We start from the raw sequence: 17,443 nt of genomic DNA, 5'->3' as shown, positions 1-17,443 counted from the left end.
GGGCATTTCATTTTGTTGTGTATATATATGGATGTGTAGTTTTACATTTCAATGTGTATTGTGTACACAGGGCTCACCTAGAAAAGACCCTCTGTTAAAATTAAGGTTAAATAAATGTTTTAATAAAAGCCAGGGAGTCAATGTGGCTATGTGTGTCCCTAGGGTGTGGTGAAAGAACAAAGGGAATTGGACAGACATAGCATAGCCAAATCCTTCATTTATTTTTGGTCTGGTAAGATCACTATTTTCCTATTCTTTGATCTGTCTTTCTCACCCCCACTCCATCCTTTCATACAAAACAATCCATTCCTTGTACAAACAGAATCTATCAATAAAAGACAACAGAGCATGAAAACAGCATGTAGACATGAGTCCTCATTCCTGCCCAATGATCCATACAAGTGTGTTTTTTATAGAAATCCCTCCCACTATGTTCCTTTCCTTTCTGGTTATGAAAGCAATGTGCAACTGTGGTGGCGATGGGGAACTTTGGAAACCTGGACTCAATGGTAGATGTAAGATAGTAAAATAAAAAAAAACGTAACACTCCAATTACTTTGACATGTTAAGTTTCGTATGGTATGTATTCATGTGGATGTCCATCATCCATTTCATATGATATGATATGTTATGAAATGCGATTCGTACAATACTTTATGAATTGCAATTCGTACAATATGTTAAGATTTTTCAAAACGTATGATATGTTACAAATTCCAATTTGTTGTGGCTAACATTAGCTAGGCTAGGGGTTAAGTTTAGGGTTAGGGTTAAGGTTAGGTTAAAGGGTTTAGATTATGATTAGGGGAAGGGGAAGGCTTAGCTAACATGCTAAGTAGTTGCAAAGTAGCTAAAACTAGTAGGTAGCAGGGTTGGGATCAAGTCCATTTTAATTCCAGGTAATCCGAATGTAAAGCAAATTTCAGTGTACTTCCTGAATTGAAATGGAATTGACCACAAACCTGGTAAGTAGTTGAGCTAAAATGTTAATTTTGTCCATGATGAGATTCAAACACGCAACCTTGTTGTGTTACATGTCTCCCCATCCGCCCCTTTCTAAAGATCCCATTTAACTGCCCTGTATATAACAATATGCACAATGGCTTCAGAAAGTATTTACACCACTTTACTTTTTCCACATTTTGTTGTGTGACAACCTGAAATTAAAACGGATTAAATAAATAAAAAAGTCTCAGTTGTTGGAGATTAAATCACCTTGCAGCAGGACAATAACCTAAAACACAAGGCCAAATTTACACGGGAGTTGCTTACCAATAAACAGTGAGTTGGCCGAGTTACAGTTTTGGCTTAAATCTACTTGAAAATCTATGGCAAGATCTAAAAATGATTGTCTAGCAATGTTCAACAACCAATTTGTGAGAGCTTGTAGAATTTTGAAAAAAAGAAATGGGCAAATGTTGCACAATCCAGGTGTGGAAAGCTCTGCGAGACTTACCCAAAAATACTCACAGCTGTAATTGTTGTAATTATATTTGTATTTATGATTTAACATTTAATGTAATATCTTATGTTGTTTTTGTCTATTACTGTTCTGTACTTTGTCGTGTATTTGTACATTTTATGTGGACCCCAGGAAGAGTAGCTGCTGCATGTGCAGTAGCTAATGGGGATCCTGCAGCCATAACAAGTTAAATAACTTTCTGTCTTATGTAACCATATCAAATGTAACTTATGTGACCAACTGGCTCGATTCGGTCTTATGTAGCAAAATTTCAAATTGTGTTTTTCATTGGATAAAAGTAGAGACTCAGAGCTAGAAAATGGTATACCATACAATACAGTTGAGGAACAATGGGAAAGTAATCTGCTTTGAAAGTTGATGAACTTTTAACTTCTTACGGAGGTGGTCCCTGCACAGGGACAGCTCAGCGGAAATTTCAGAGCGCCACCTATAGTACTCGAGTATAGTACTCGATAAATCTCAAACTTTCATAAAAATACACATGCAAGGTACTGAATTAAAGCTACACTCGTTGTGAATCTAGCCACCAAGTCAGATTTGTAAAATGCTTTTCGGCGAAAGCATGAGAAGCTATTATCTGATAGCATGCACCCCCCCAAAATACCAGCACGACACGTAAACAACAGATTTTGCGGTAGCCGGCGCTACCCAAAACACAGAAATAAAATATAAAACATTCATTACCTTGGACAAGCTTTTTTGTTGGCACTCCTATATGTCCCATAAACATCACAATTGGGTCTTTTTCCCGATTAAATCCTGGCTGAAGGCCAGTCTGATGCTGCAAAAAGCACATTTACAAGACGCAACAAGACGTCACTTTTTAAAATTACAAAAGTCGCCAATAAACTTTTACAAATCACTTCAAACGACTTTTCTAAACCAACTTTAGGTATTAATAAACGTTAATGATGTATCAAATTGATCACGGGGCGATCTGTATTCGATAGCAGCAAGTCTGGAAATCATCGTCCATTTTTTCAGTTTCACAACATACTGTGGTGCGCCTCAAGAAAGGAGGGGTCTATTCGTGTTGTAACCAAGGATACATGAGTCAGAAATTGACAGCAATGGCGACATCGTAAGGAAGCTGTAGGCGTTTACAGGGGATCCTCATTTATTTTAGGTCGCCTTAAACAATACATTGAATGGCGGACGAATATTTTTTTTGTGTTTTTGGTTAACAGTTTTACCAGGGATTTTTACTCCTAAACACGTTCTGTTATAGCCACAGATCCGATTTAACCAGTTTTAGAGACTTCAGAGTGTTTTCTATACACACATACTTATCATATGCATATACTATATTCCTGGCATGAGTAGCAGGACTTTGAAATGTTGCACAATTTTTTACAAAAAGCTGCGAAAATTCGCATCATCCATAACAGGTTCCTCACGTTTGAGAAAATGGCCCTTGAATGTTTTGGTAAACCTACTGCAGAGCTCTTCTTTGTCTACACTAATTCAGCATTGTTCACACCATCTTAGGCCTTAGCCCCGCCCATCCCTTTAAGGATTCACATGTGAGGCCATGTACTATAAAACCAAAGATTTCAAGACTAAAGGCTGGTTTATACTACGGGTGTATTCGTAAATTCAATATGGAGTACCAGATGCGCCCTGCGCGTTTGTAAACTCAGAATGTTGTCAGATTGAATTTACGAACAGAGAGAGCATTTCGCTCTCCGAGCATTCAGAGAATACACTGGACAAATCTGGCCGAGGAGTAGGGTTGATCCGAGCGTTCTGACCTAACAACAGCAGTCAAGCTGCTAAGTTAACTGGATAATGTTGGCTAGCTTGCTAGCTACTTCCAGACACATGAGAGAACAGCTCACTCGGACTATTTTACTCGCCCTAGTAGAGCTGGTTAGGCTGTTTTTATGTTATACAGACCGTTGGTGACTGTAACTGTGCTGCTGGCAACAATTGAATTATGTTATTTTGCCAAAGTTTACTGACACCGGCCCAATTCAACGGGTGTTCAGCGTTCGTAAATTCGTCAGTTATTCTGCGCTCTGGCACACTCAGACGAGAGTGCTCTGAAGTTCGAGTAGATAGCCAGAGCGAATTTACCAGCTACGTGTATCGACAGTTGTCGCAGTGACATAATGAACATTCTATTGAAATGGTTACTTGCACAGTGGAGACTTTTGTTAGACATGTAGTGTAGGTGAAAAATGCATGACTATGGTTGATTTTCCAATATCCAGACTGTTGTCCCAGAAGTATTGAGCCCGAAAACATAGGTTTAATTCAAGACGTGTGTAAGAAGAATAAAGTCTGAGCTCAGGTGAATGGACAGTGGACGACGCTAGGCCAATTGTGCGTCACCGCATGGACATTCTGGTCGCGGCCGGCTTGCGACAGAGCCTGGGCGTGAACCCAGGGTCTCTGGTGGCACAAGACCACTGCGCCACCCGGGAGGCCCCGAAGTTGGAAGTTTACATACACCTTAGCCAAATACATTTCAACTCAGAGTAAAAATTCCCTGTCTTAGGTCAGTTAGGTTCACCACTATACATTAAGAATGTGAAATGTCAGAATAATAGCAGAGGGAATGATTTATTTCAGCTTATATTTCAGTCATTATATTCCCAGTGGGTCAGAAGTTTACATACACTCAATTAGTATTTGATAGATATTGCCTTTAAATTGTTTAACTTAGGTCAAATGTTTCAGGTAGCCTTCCACTAGCTTCCCACAATAAGTTGGGTGAATTTTAGCCTATTCCTCCTGACAGAGCTGGTGTAACTACTATCTATTTTGTGAAGAGCGCCAGTCTTTCCTGCAGAAAGCAACCCCACAACATGATGCTGCCACCCCTGTGCTTCATGGTTGGGAAGGTATTCTACGGCTTGCAAGACTCCCCCTTTTTCCTCCAAACATAACGATGGTCATTATGGCCTAACAGTTCTATTTTTGTTTCATCAGACCAAAGGACATTTCTCCAAAAAGTTCAATCTTTGTCCCCATGTGCAGTTGCAAACTGTAGTCTGGCTTTTTTTATGGCGGTTTTGGAGCAGTGGCTTCTTCCTTGCTGAGCGGCCTTTCAGGTTATGTCGATATAGGACTTGTTTTACTTTGGATATAGATACTTTTGTACCGGTTTCCTCCAGCATCTTCACAAGGTCCTATGCTGTTCTTCTGCGATTGATTTGCACTTTTCGCACCAAAGTACGTTAATCTCTAGGAGACAGAACGCATCTCCTTCCTGAGCGGTAGGTCCCATGGTGTTTATACTTACGTAATATTGTTTGTACAGATGAACATTGTAGCTTCAGGCATTTGGAAATTGCTCCCAAGGATGAAACAGACTTGTGGAGGTCTACAACTGTTTTTCTGAGGTCTTGGCTGATTTCTTTTGATTTTCCCATGATGTCAAGCAAAGAGGCACTGAGTTTGAAGGTAGGTCTTGAAATACATCCACAGGTACACCTCCAATTGACTCAAATTAATTAATTAATTAATTAATTAATTAATTAATTAATAATTTTCTGGAATTTTCCAAACTATTTAAAGGCACAGTCATTTTAGTGTATGTAAACTTCTGACCCATTGACATTTTGATACAGTGAATTATTCGATAAATAATCTGTCTGTAAACAAATGTTGGAAAAATTACTTGTGTCAGTCACAAAGTAGATGTCCTAACCGACTTCCCAAAACTATAGTTTGTTAACAAGGCAATTGTGGAGTGGTTGAAATTGAGTTTGAATGACTACAACCTAAGTGTATGTAAACTTCCGACTTCAACTGTATGTGCTTGTAGTTCGTCCACTTTATTATCCAGCCATTGTACGTTGGCCAATAGTACCGATGGCAAAGGCAGATTAGCCACTCGTCGACCAGATCCTCACAAAGCACCCCGATCTCCTTCCACGATACCTCCGTCTCTTTCTCTCTGCGAATGACGTGGATGAGGGCCTGTTCCGGTGTCTGGAGTAAATCCCTCTTGTCCGCCTCATTAAAGAAAATGATTTGTCCTCTTCAAGGTGAGTAATCGCTGTTCTGATGTCCAGAAGCTCTTAGGGCATAGGAGATGGTAGCAGCAACATTATGTACAAGATCATTTACAAACAATGTGAAAAAAACTAAAATAGCACGGTTAAGAGCCCATAAAATGGCAGCCATCCCCTCTGGCGCCATTCCGAGTGGCGCAGGAGGGGATGGCTGTCTAGAGGGAAGGTTCCTGACTTTTTCCATGGCTAAACCAACTAGGCTAGTAATTTAACAATTTTATTAGTATTTACAGATGGCATAAAAGTTTGTTTTTAAGGCACATAAAAGTTCACATGTTCCAGAAGGCATTTCTGCAACAAAAAAAGCATTTTGATAAAAATTCAAAAATGTACGCTCAAATGGCTCTCCTGTGAAGTAGTGATGCGAGACATACACCTAGTTTCCTGAAACGAGGCACATATCATACTAGTTCCGGATTTACATTTACTATGTTACTTCTAGCCTAAGAGACCAGGCTGTCAGAAAAGGTCTGCAACTTGAGACAGTATTTGTCACACTGAAAAAGAAGACGAGGGGGAGCACAGTGAGAGAAAACACACCATGGGAGAGAAGGGAAAATTGTGAAGAGAGGGAAGAAGCTGAGGGAGAGCACAGCTCCAGATCTAGTTGGCAGACTTGGTGGGCCGATAACATCTTTAATACTTGATAACAAGGTTCCAGCTATCGCAGACACCTCCACCAGTAAGAGGAAGAAATATATGGCTGAGCACGGCAGATGGGAAGGATCTCAAATCAAATATATTCTAAAGTGATCTCACACTCTCCGTCTTCCATTTTCCACTTGCCCCACCCAACCCTCTCTTGATGTTAGGGGACACAACAGCAACAGGAGGAAGTGAAGTGGCTTAGCACCTATCACCAGAGTGATATAAATATCAAAGCTTAATCTTATCACAACCAACACTGTGTTGTTGTCTCAGGTTAGGCAACAAAAATGGCGAGACATACACTAGATAGAAACATGAAGCCTTCAAAAAGTTGTGAACAAGGAAAAGGAAAGCAGGGAGGGAATTGTATTGCAGATAGATTACTAGGCTGACAAATGATTAGGGAGAATTTATGTGGCTTTTGAGTATGTTAATCTACTATCGTTGGCTCTGTTGATTTACAGAGAATGGAACAGACTTGTCTTTTTTTATTACATTCCACGCTTTAAACAATATTTTATTTTACAGACAAACATTGAGAATGTGTGCTATAAAAGAGCTCTCTTTCCTCCTACGTTCAAGGATCATGATTAAACAGCCCCTGAGAATATGTAATTGTCATAAAGTTACTGGGATTTGTTTTTGTCTTTAATCCATTCATTACAAATATATATTTTTAATCAACTACAGTGTTGTGATAGCAGCATCGAAGGGAAAGTAAAATCTAGGAATGCCTTGAAAGATTTAAGGCAGTGATATTTTAAGACTTCATAGGTCAATTTGCTGTGCATTGGGTTTACTGGCATGATAGGCATGACCCAGGAACATTATTCTCTCAATCCATTCTTCAAGAGTAGACCCTGACTCTCTGGCGACAGAGCAAATCTGATGACCTATCACTTCAAATCCAAAGAGATTCCATCCAGCTTGCTGCAGGGCTCCTGTAACCAAAGTCAGTTAATATTTAAAGTGACACGGGTTGCAGCTAACATGCTTTACAGCTAAGAGCTCCTTGGTGAATACAGAGAGTGAGAGAGGCGTGCTGGGTCAGATCGAGTCATGTTCAACTCCACTCCGCTTGACTCTCTCCAGCATTGTTTGTAGTTTATTTATCCGTTTTCATCGGCATGACTGCTGATGTTACTGCAGAAAGGGGCCATCATTATTTTTTGCAGAGAAGGGACTCAAAAGCGGAAACACTGTTTTAGTGTTTCATTTGAGATGTATTTCTTCACTGCTGCTACACTATTACTTGTCATGGTCAGACATAAGGTTCATGTACCGATCAGTTCATTAATTAATTTTTTTTGCCAAAAACTAGAAGATTGATTATTCTGGATAAATAACATCACAGTATCGTCATTTTGAGATGGATGATCGCAGCCTACAGTTGAAACAGTTTCTTAACAGGTTGTTGCTGCAACCAGTCATTCAGACTCATCCTCCTCATATGCCCATTATTCCTTCCTTCTCCTGTGATGCCTATCCTCGGTAGCCCTGGTGTGATGCTAACTCACACATGAGCCATCACTGGGCTCCTTAAGAAGCTGTGAAGCAGCATGCACCAAGACAGAGGGCAGAGAGGAGGACACAGTTAGAATTAGAAGGAAGAGGAGTGTTGCAAAGGAAGCCAATTAAGACACATCAAAAATAGGCCAGAGGAATGCTGTTCACCCCTGGTGTTTCTGCTATAGGAAACTGCCATGGCCACATTAATGGTCGTTAATGACGAACTGCTCTGCTAAAGAGGGCATTGATGTGAGAGCTGGTCTGAGGGTGGTGTGATTGGCTTGCAATCCTCTCACGTAGTGATATATTTACTGAGATGACTTTGCGTTTGTCAGATATTGTCAAAGTCATTTTTCACCTGGCCCCCTACCCACCCACACGCTTTGACACCTTTGTGTGTTGTGTTGTGTGCGTCGAGCTTAAATACCCCTCATTGTCAGGCCATACAGTGATAATTCCACAGTGTCATCCTACCTTTGGCTCATGTTTGTACAAAGCTGGACTATTATTTACACTTGAAGGTCAGATCCTGCAGAACCGCATGGAAGTTAATTAAGTCGAAGGGAATGACAGTTCTCAAAACATCACACACTACTCACCTTAATTGCATTTTGACAGCTCCGCAGAGTTTGCAGAAAATATAAATGTAATTTGTGGCCCGGTCACGCCAATCCGGAGACCAATAGAAAGCGCCCAGGTACCCACAGTGGCTGCCAATCAATTTGGGTCTGAGTGGGTAATGACCTGCCACTGATTGAGTGAAGTTGTGTTGTGTATTCCAATGGCTGATGTACAGTTAGCAGAGACAGTCTCAGTAGGTTAAACTGTAACAAGCCTGGCCACAGAGAAACCAGTTAAGGCCTTTTAGCACTAACCTAGCCTACATTTACCAAGGGAGCAATGATATTAAACTAAGCTAGCTTTGCATGTGATTAACAAGGTCTCCCTGTGGCGTACAGTATCTCACTGTTGGAGAACAGTGAAGTTAACACACACAGTCCTGGATGATCAGGCTTATCTATTGGCTGGTTACCCTTATGCTGTATATGTGTCTGAATAACTAACACCTTCACTAGGCCTTAAATAAAGCCTTATACGGATTGCATTAACATCATACATGAAGTCAATGGAATCAGAATGAGCCTGTTCGATTCTAGCCACTACTATGACACAGTGGAAAAATGTAAGCATGCTGCGTAACGACTGAAAGTAGCAGTGAAGTGATGCCACTGCGAGGGATTTACCTGGTACTCATTGGGCCAGAAGGTGCTGACAGCCAGCTCCACTTGGTGCCACTGTCGTCCGTGGGACCCCGACGTGTTCCATACTGGGCTACCCAGCGGGCCGCCGTTGACCCGAACGTACGCCCGCAGTGCCCCAGGACTGTGGCCATCGCGGCTGTACAGGAAGTAGCTGAACTGGACGCAGTGTGTGTCGTTTTCACTCAGCGTCTGCAGCAGGAGCTGGGCACGATGCCCTGCAGCATGCTGGGAAGAGTTCACCAGCATATAGGAACCTGGAGGGATGAGACAGAAACAAGGGTAATGTCACACAAGGGTCAGAGATAATGCATGCTGTAATGCCATGACCCCGACCTCAGCGACAAGAAGAAAAAAATGTTTTTGCATTTGTGTTCGCCATTGGTGGGTACATGAACTGATTAACCTGACTCATCCCTCAGGTTCCCTTTGGGTTATGATACAGTGTTTTGAAATGTAATTGTAAGCCATGTAAGTTATCCTGAATGTGTTTATATGTACTGTGTCATTCATTTTGGCCAAATAATGTAACTAGAGTAAATAAATAATGTAACCCATTTTTAGAAAGGAATCATTCACATTTCTGCTAATGATAGAACAGAAGCACTAAAGATCTCAATGACATATCCCTCCTAATCTGAGTAACCTCTCTCCAGATGCTAGCCTCATTGACAACGTTTACATGCCCACCAATATCCAATTATTATTTGGGATACTCAAGTATTCTGTTTTTGAGTTGACACATATAAACATCATATCCTGTTAACAATAACCTGAAAAAGCATATATCACGGTTATGAGAAACCTGGATAAGATGCCTGGGATATGCTGATCTTAGACAGGATACTGCTGCTTTTAAACATCTTGTCCCATTTACTGTTGTTTTTTGCAGGCTAAGTTTTGCATATAATGGGTATTGTATCATCTAATTGTCAAACAAACTGAAAACGTGTATGGTTGAGAATGATGAGGCAAAAGGAATGGCAAATAAGTCTGGCTGCACAACTGATTGGCAAACGTATTTCTAATTGAGAAATCATGTGACTAAACTGAATAAAAAGAAGAAACTACTCTATGAAACTAAGATAAATTACATAAGAATTATTGTAAAAAGCTTTGGAGCACCTTTAATGAAATTCTGGGGAAAAAGGCAAACTCAGCTCCATCATTCATTGAAACAGACTGCTCATTCATCACAAAACCAACTGATACTGCGTGGTCGGAACTAGAAGCACAAGCATTTCGCTACACTCGCATTAGCATCTGCTAACCATGTGTATGTGACAAATAAAATTGGAATTTGAAAGTACTTTAATGATTTTTTCATAGGCAAGATTAGCAAATTTAGGCATAACATGCCAGCAACAAATGCTGACACTACACATATAAATTGAACAAATTATAAAAGACAAGCATTGTCATTTTAAATTCTATAAAGTGAGTGTGGAAGAGGTGAAAAAACTATTGTTGTCTATCAACAATGACAAGCCACCGGGGTCTGACAACATGGATGGAAAAAACTAAAATGACTGCAACTATAACAGAGAGTTGCAGTTAGTTTCAAGGAATAAGTTAGTCTTAAATATTTCTGAAACGAAAAGTATTGGGACAAATCATTCACTAAACTCTAAACCTTGACTAAATATTGTAATAAATTATGTAGAAATTGAGCAAGTTGAGGTGACTAAACTGCTTGGAGTTACCCTGGATTGTAAACTGTCATGGTCAAAACATATTGATACAACAGTAGCTAAGATGGGGAGAAGTATGTCTATGACAAGGCGCTGCTCTACCTTCTTGACATCACTGTCAACAATGCAGGTCCTACAGACCGTAGTTTTGTCACAACCTAGACTACTGTTCAGTCGTGTGGTCAGGTGCCACAAAAAAAGGACGTAGGAAAATTGCAATTGGTTCAGAACAGGGCAGCACAGCTGGCCCTTGGATGTACACAGAGAGCTAATATTAATGATATGCATGTCAATCTGATAAGATAATTATGTTCTCCAGGTACATCACCCAATTTAATTATATTACTCTCAGTCTGCAAATCAGAATTTGTAAGATCCTGGTCGAATGAAACAGACAGCTAAAATAGTCAAAAAGGTTTATTCACGGAACGTTCTAAAGTCAAGAGTACAAATAATTCATTTTATACTGACTCACGCCCACACATTCACACAGCCATATGCACACACACACAAACAGACGCACATACACACATACCCACACACACACATGCACACAAACAGACGCACACACATGTCCAGCTACGCACACACTGTCTTTCTCACTACCCAGCCGACAGAGATAGTGACCTTGTCCTTGAGACGTACTCCCCATTCTCTCCCAAATCTCTAGTCAGGTCGACACCAAGCTCAGACAGTCTGTGTTTAAAATACCATAAAGACATATTGTTTTACCCTAATTCTGACTAGGACTACACATTTATTGATTATGATTTTATACATTCTAATCAATTCCATACAATTATATGTTTCAGGGCGGAATATTCTAATCATTCAATTAACAGACAATTCTCACCTATCACAATCTCTCCTGGCTCAAAGCGGTTGGGAGATTGACTTCATCACTTCTTGTATTTATGAGAGGTATTGACATGGTGAATGCACTGAGCTGTCTGTTTGAACAACTGGCGCACAGCTCAGACACCCATGCATACCCCACAAGACATGCCACCATTGGTCTCTTCACAGTCCCCATGTCAAAAACCGACTATGGAAGATGCACAGTACTAAATAGAGCCATGACTACATGTAACTCTATTCCACATCAAGTAACTCATGCAAGCAGTAAAATTAGATTTAAAAAACAGATTAAAAAAAACACCTTATGGAACAACGGGGACTGTGAAGCAACACGAACATAGGCGCAAACACACACAACAGCATACGCACTATACACACACGTACACATGGCTTTTGGACGGTATATATGTGGTAGTGGTGGAGTAGTGTCCTGAGGGCACACAGTCTGAATGTATTGTAATGTTTTTAAAATTGTATAAAACTTCTTTATTTTTGCTGGACCCCAGCAAAAATGCCTTGGCAGCAGCTAATGGGAATCCATAATAAATACAAATCACTTCAAAAAGTAGGCTACCTGCGCAGTTCTATCCACCATAATTACATAATAATGTAATGAACACGAGGGGAGACAGAGAGCTGGTTTCAAGCGCAGGGCACAGCAGGTGTTTATTGCGAAAGACAACAGGAGGAGGCAGGTAGCTGGGTCCAGGGGCAGGCAGTAGGTCATACACAGGGGGTCCAAAAATCAGATCAGCCAATAGGTAGATCAGTAGAACAGGAAATCCGATAGGCTGAAGTACAGGCAGGGAATAGGCAAAAGGCGTCGTTAGTGAGCAGTCAAAAACTACCATACACGGGAGAAGTAAATCACGGGTAAAAACAGAGCTCCGAAAGACGTGTGTCACAAAACAAACAATACCTCACAGTGATGGGGTGGAAAGAACTGAACTAAATAGTGTGTGATAATGACATACAGGTGTGTGAACAGGTGATTAGAATTCAGGTGATTGGGATCTGGAGAGTGAGCTGCGTTCAGGGGATCTACGTGTTTGATAGGCTGGAAAGTGAGTTGCGTTCAGGGGATATATGTGTTTGAGGGTGTGTGTTGGAAGCAGACGTTACAAATAGTTTATTTTGCTGATACTCCATACTGGACCGTATAGCCTACTGGCTACTTTCACCCAAAATTTAGACAACTTTCTGCTTATAATTTCCGACATTTAGTAAGCCATATTATAATTGACGACATTTGGTAGGCCATTTGTTTGTCAACTATAGTTAGATACATGCAGCTTCCTTGTGTCATAATTATTGTTGTCCCAGAATTCTAAATGCAGTAGAGCTCACGAGAATAATGCCTTACATTGTTGATAGAATGAATAATAATCTATAGTAATCTATTTAAGACCTCTAAATTATTTAAAAAATGTAGGGACCTTGGAGAAAACGCAATAACTACAAAACAGTGGATATTGGTCCTGTGCATAATGTCCAAATATCATTAGTTTGACCAGTTTTAAGGAAAGAAAGGCTGAGAAAACAATTGAACAGGAATATGATAAGACTTCAGTTTGTCTTAGGTGCATATTTTATGTGGTTAAAATACTGTCTACTTGCATGAATGTGTCAATGATAAGATATTACACACAAATTCACATTTCTTGATTTTCTAAATACAGTAGTATATCGCACAAGGTTGAAAAGTAATGTTTCACCAAGAGAAAGTGAGGAGAAAGTTAGGTGTTTTTAAATAATATGGATGTGCAAACACACTGATGCACGCACACACACACACACACACACAGGCATTTAATCAGCCTGCTATGGCCATTAGAAATAAAGGGACGACTAGTCTAGCAGTCTAGATATTTACAGCAGCAAGGTGAGGCTGAGGTTGGTGAGGCTAATTACTGATGAAACATGAGTCCACTAAGACCCAGAACTCAAACCCCAAAGCCCCTTGTAATTAGGACAACACAACCTCCTCCCCCCTCACCTAGCATCTGTCCTCCATCAAGTCTGTCCCCACAAACGTGATTACAACAACAATGCCAGGAGACCTTCCTGTTTACCAACATAATCAAGGTTGTTGTCTTTGTTCTCGAAGGTCTCTGTTTTTCCATTCAGAATTGTATTGGACTCTGCGAGCTACCAAACAGAATTTGCAGCCTTGGCGGAGCTAGGCCTTACAGAGAAGTTGACTCTTATCTAAGGCAAAGAGAATGTGAATGTTAATCGTAGACAGCCAAAGAGAGAATTGTTTAACTAATGTCTTCATGAAAGGCAAATAACATTAACAAATAGTCTGCAATGAAGTGAGGTGAATCTGACACAAAATTCCACGCAAGAAGCTATTACTTTCGAAGCCACCTTTATTTGAGCCATGAGCTTACGACAACAGTCAACGTTTTGGTGGGATATGAGTAGAGTCCTTATTGCCCCAATTCAGACTACTGTGTACCGCAATAAATCATTTTCTGCATTATTTAAGTTCACATCTTACTCTTAGACAGTCTGCCTTACAGCCAAATCAAATCCAATGTTATTTGTTACATGCGCCGAATACAGTGGAATGCTTACTTACAAGCTCTTAACCAACAATGCAGTTTTAAGAAAATACCAACAACAACAAAAAAGTAAGAGATAAGAATAACACATAATTAAAGAGCAGCAATAAATAACAATAGTGGGGTTACATACAGGGGGTACCGGTACAGAGTCAACGTCAATGGGCAGGGGCACCGGTGTCGAGGTAATTGAGGGGGGTCGTCAATGCAAATAGTCTGGGTAGCCATTTCATTAACTGTTCAGGAGACTTATGGCTTGGGGGTCGAAGCATCTTGGATCTAGACTTGGTGCTCCAAGCTGACCAAGACACTTGCCAGTTGGTCAGCGTATGCTTGGAGTACATGTCCTGGTAATCCGTCTGGCCCTGTGGCTTTGTGAATGTGGACCTGTTTGAAGGTATTACTCACATCGGCTGTGGAGCGCGTGATCATACAATAGTAATGGAACAGCTGATGCTCTCATGCATGTTTCAGTGCTACTTGCCTCGAAGCAAGAATAGAAGCAATTTAGCTTGTCTGGTAGGCTCGTGTCACTGGGCAGCTCTAGGCTGCGTTTCCTTTTGTAGTCTGTAATAGTTTGCAAGTGCTGCCACATCCGACGAGCACCGGAGCCGGTGTAGTAGGATTCAATCTTATTCCTGTATTGACATTATGCCTGTTTAATGCTTCATCAGAGGGCATAGCATAATTTATTATAAGCTTCTGGTTTAGTGTCTCGCTCCTTGAAAGCGGAAGTTCTACCCTTTAGCTCAGTGTGAATGTTGTCTGTAATCTATGTCTTCTTATTGATAAAGCCAGTGACTGATGTGGTGTACTCCTCAATGCCATCGGAAGAATCCCAGAACATATTCCAGTCTGTGCTAGCAAAGCACTCCTGCTCTAATTTTTGCTTGTATGCAGGAATCAGGAGGATAGAATTATGGTCAGATTTTCCAAATGGAGGGCGAAGGAGAGCTTTGTACGAATGTCTGTGTGTGGAGTAAAGGTGGTGTATAATTTATTTTCCTCTGGTTGCACCTCTGGTCCCCGGCACTAGGAGCACCGCCTCTGGATGGGCATTTTCCTGTTTGCTTATGGCTTATGGCGGTATACAGCTCATTGAGCTCAGTTTTAGTGCCAGCATCGGTCTGTGATGGAAGGTCGACAGCTACGAAAAATACAGATGAAAACTCTCTAGGTAGATAGTGTGGTCTACAGCTTATCATCTATACATATGGGTGGATGTCTGTTGTTCTCCAAACACAGTTTCTTCAGTTTTTTAACCTACGCTGCTAAAAAATAAGACATCAAAACTTAAGGAACACTTCAGTGAGTGTGGGTTTTTCCTTTCTTCCAGTATTTGTATTTGTTTTTATTAAGGGTCCCCAAGGCAGACAGCCAAAGAGAGATATTGTATCTATAATTAAGCAAAATCCAAGTGTACATGTGTGTAGAGTGCGTGTCTTATTATGTGTATGTGCCGTTGTGTGGGTCTCATTACAGCTGTTTCACAATGTGCATTTTTATGTGTTTAAATGTTTTTTTTATACTGCTTGCATCAGTAACCTGATATTGAATAGAGTTCCATGTAGCCATGGCTCTAGTATGTAGTACTGTGTACGACCCATAGTCTGTTCTTTACTTGGGATTGTGAAGAGACCTTTGGTGGCATGTCTTGTGAGGTATGCATGGGTGTCAGAGTTGTGTGCTTGTACCTTAAACAGACACCTTGTGCATCCAGCACATCAACACTTCTTACAAAAACAAGTAGTGATGAAGTCAATCTCTCCTCCACTTTGAGCCATGAGAGGTTTACATGCATATTATTGATATTTATAAACTGGGTGGTTCGAGCCCTGAATGCTGATTGGCTATCAGCCGTGGTATTTCAGACCGTATACTATTGGTATGACAAAACATTTATTTTTACTGCTCTAATTACTTTGGTAACCAGTTTATAATAGCAATAAGACACCTCATGGGTTTGTGGTATACGGCCTATATACCACAGCTAAGGGCTGTATCCGTGCAATCCGCATTGGGATGGACGGTGGGAGGGAGAAAGACAGAGAGAGTATGGGAGAGGGGACAGAAAGAGGGAGGGCAGCGAGGGAAGAGAGGATAGGGCCGGAGGGCGAGTTACACACGTGACTCTCAGACATATACCACACCTCCTCGTGCCTTATTGCTTAAATATGCCCCACAAAGAGAGACATCTTTTGTAAGCCCTCTCCAGTAACTCAGTGAATATGAAGTGTATTACAAAACCTGATTGAGTGATACTATACTACATTTTCCCACTGCATTACAAAAGAAGAAAAAACATACAGTCCAGTTACTTCTTGACATGCAGATGGGAGAAACCACTGGCCAATGGCCAGTAATCTTTCTTCCCTTGGTTTAGTTTCCAAAAAATATATATTATAAAAAGTGATAGATATGGCCCCCCCTTGGCCACCTATGTTAGAGGGGTAGAGAGGGGTGATGTGGCCACATATCTAATGTCACGTATACTCCCTCTCCGGCCTCTAGGTCATCAGGCTGCCGATTATCCCCCACACCTGTCACCATTGTCAAGCGCACCAGCGCCTCATGACACTCACCTGGACTGCATCACCTCCTTGACTATCTTCCCTATATCTGTCACTCCACCTGGTTCTTTCTTCAGGTGTTATTGACTCTGTTTAATGACGGTGCTTTGTTTGTCTTTCATGTTTATTGTTTACTTTATTTATTAAAACACTCACTTCCTGTACTTGCTTCCCGACTCTCAGCGTACTCGTTACATCTAAAGGCCCGAGAGTGGTCTAGTACAACCAAAATCTCCTCCTCTCCTTTCTGTTGTCTCTGCAAGTTAATGTTATGTAGGGACACGTATTGTTCTCCATTTTATATGGTTGCCTTTGACCCTCCCTTGACGATGTGGAGGTGTTGAATATGCAATGAGAGAGTTGGAGGTATCAAATATGCAAAGACAAATGTATGCGATACAATGTAATTCAGTTCAACTTAATTCAGCAACAAAAAAAATCACCTTTTGACACCACTATAACAGGCTCATTCAATCAAACTCTCAACAAACCTTCTACAAACCTTCTACAAACAGTTAACTATTGGCACTATTGTCCCGGATGCTGTCATATTTATTAAATCCTCTTAAAAGGAGTCTCGAAACATATGAGTTGGACGACGCAAGGTTCAACTTTTAGTCAATTTGTCACTGTGTCATCTCTGACTGTGGTGAGATATTTTGGGAGGTGGTGGGCGAGCCCATCTCTCAGCCATGGCGCTTTGCCTGACACTCTCCACCATGCCCGTCTGTTTCAGGGGGGACATGAAAGTGAATGCACAGCTTGCCGGCAGGACTACAAGTACAAGAACAGCAAGATTGAGAGAATGGAGAAATAATGATGGAAGGGAGGAATGT

At 40.9% G+C, this 17,443-nt stretch overlaps 1 protein-coding gene across 8 annotated transcripts in view; it reads right to left on the bottom strand.

Moving 5' to 3' along the window:
- The window catches only part of ptprub (protein tyrosine phosphatase receptor type Ub), a 353,002-nt gene that overhangs the window by 160,700 nt on the left and 174,859 nt on the right, over positions 1–17,443 (bottom strand). For all 8 annotated transcript variants that reach the window (XM_036973945.1, XM_036973950.1, XM_036973953.1 and 5 more), the window contains exon 3: positions 8,907–9,178. In XM_036973945.1, the coding sequence (XP_036829840.1) occupies positions 8,907–9,178 (272 nt within the window). The remainder of the gene's footprint in view (positions 1–8,906; positions 9,179–17,443) is intronic.

The sequence above is a fragment of the Oncorhynchus mykiss genome, chromosome 3 (assembly GCF_013265735.2).
Source record: "Oncorhynchus mykiss isolate Arlee chromosome 3, USDA_OmykA_1.1, whole genome shotgun sequence".
Classification (NCBI taxonomy): Eukaryota; Metazoa; Chordata; class Actinopteri; order Salmoniformes; family Salmonidae; genus Oncorhynchus; species Oncorhynchus mykiss.
The sequence above is the reverse complement of the archived record's forward strand: the minus strand, read 5'-3'. Positions and strand labels throughout refer to the sequence as shown.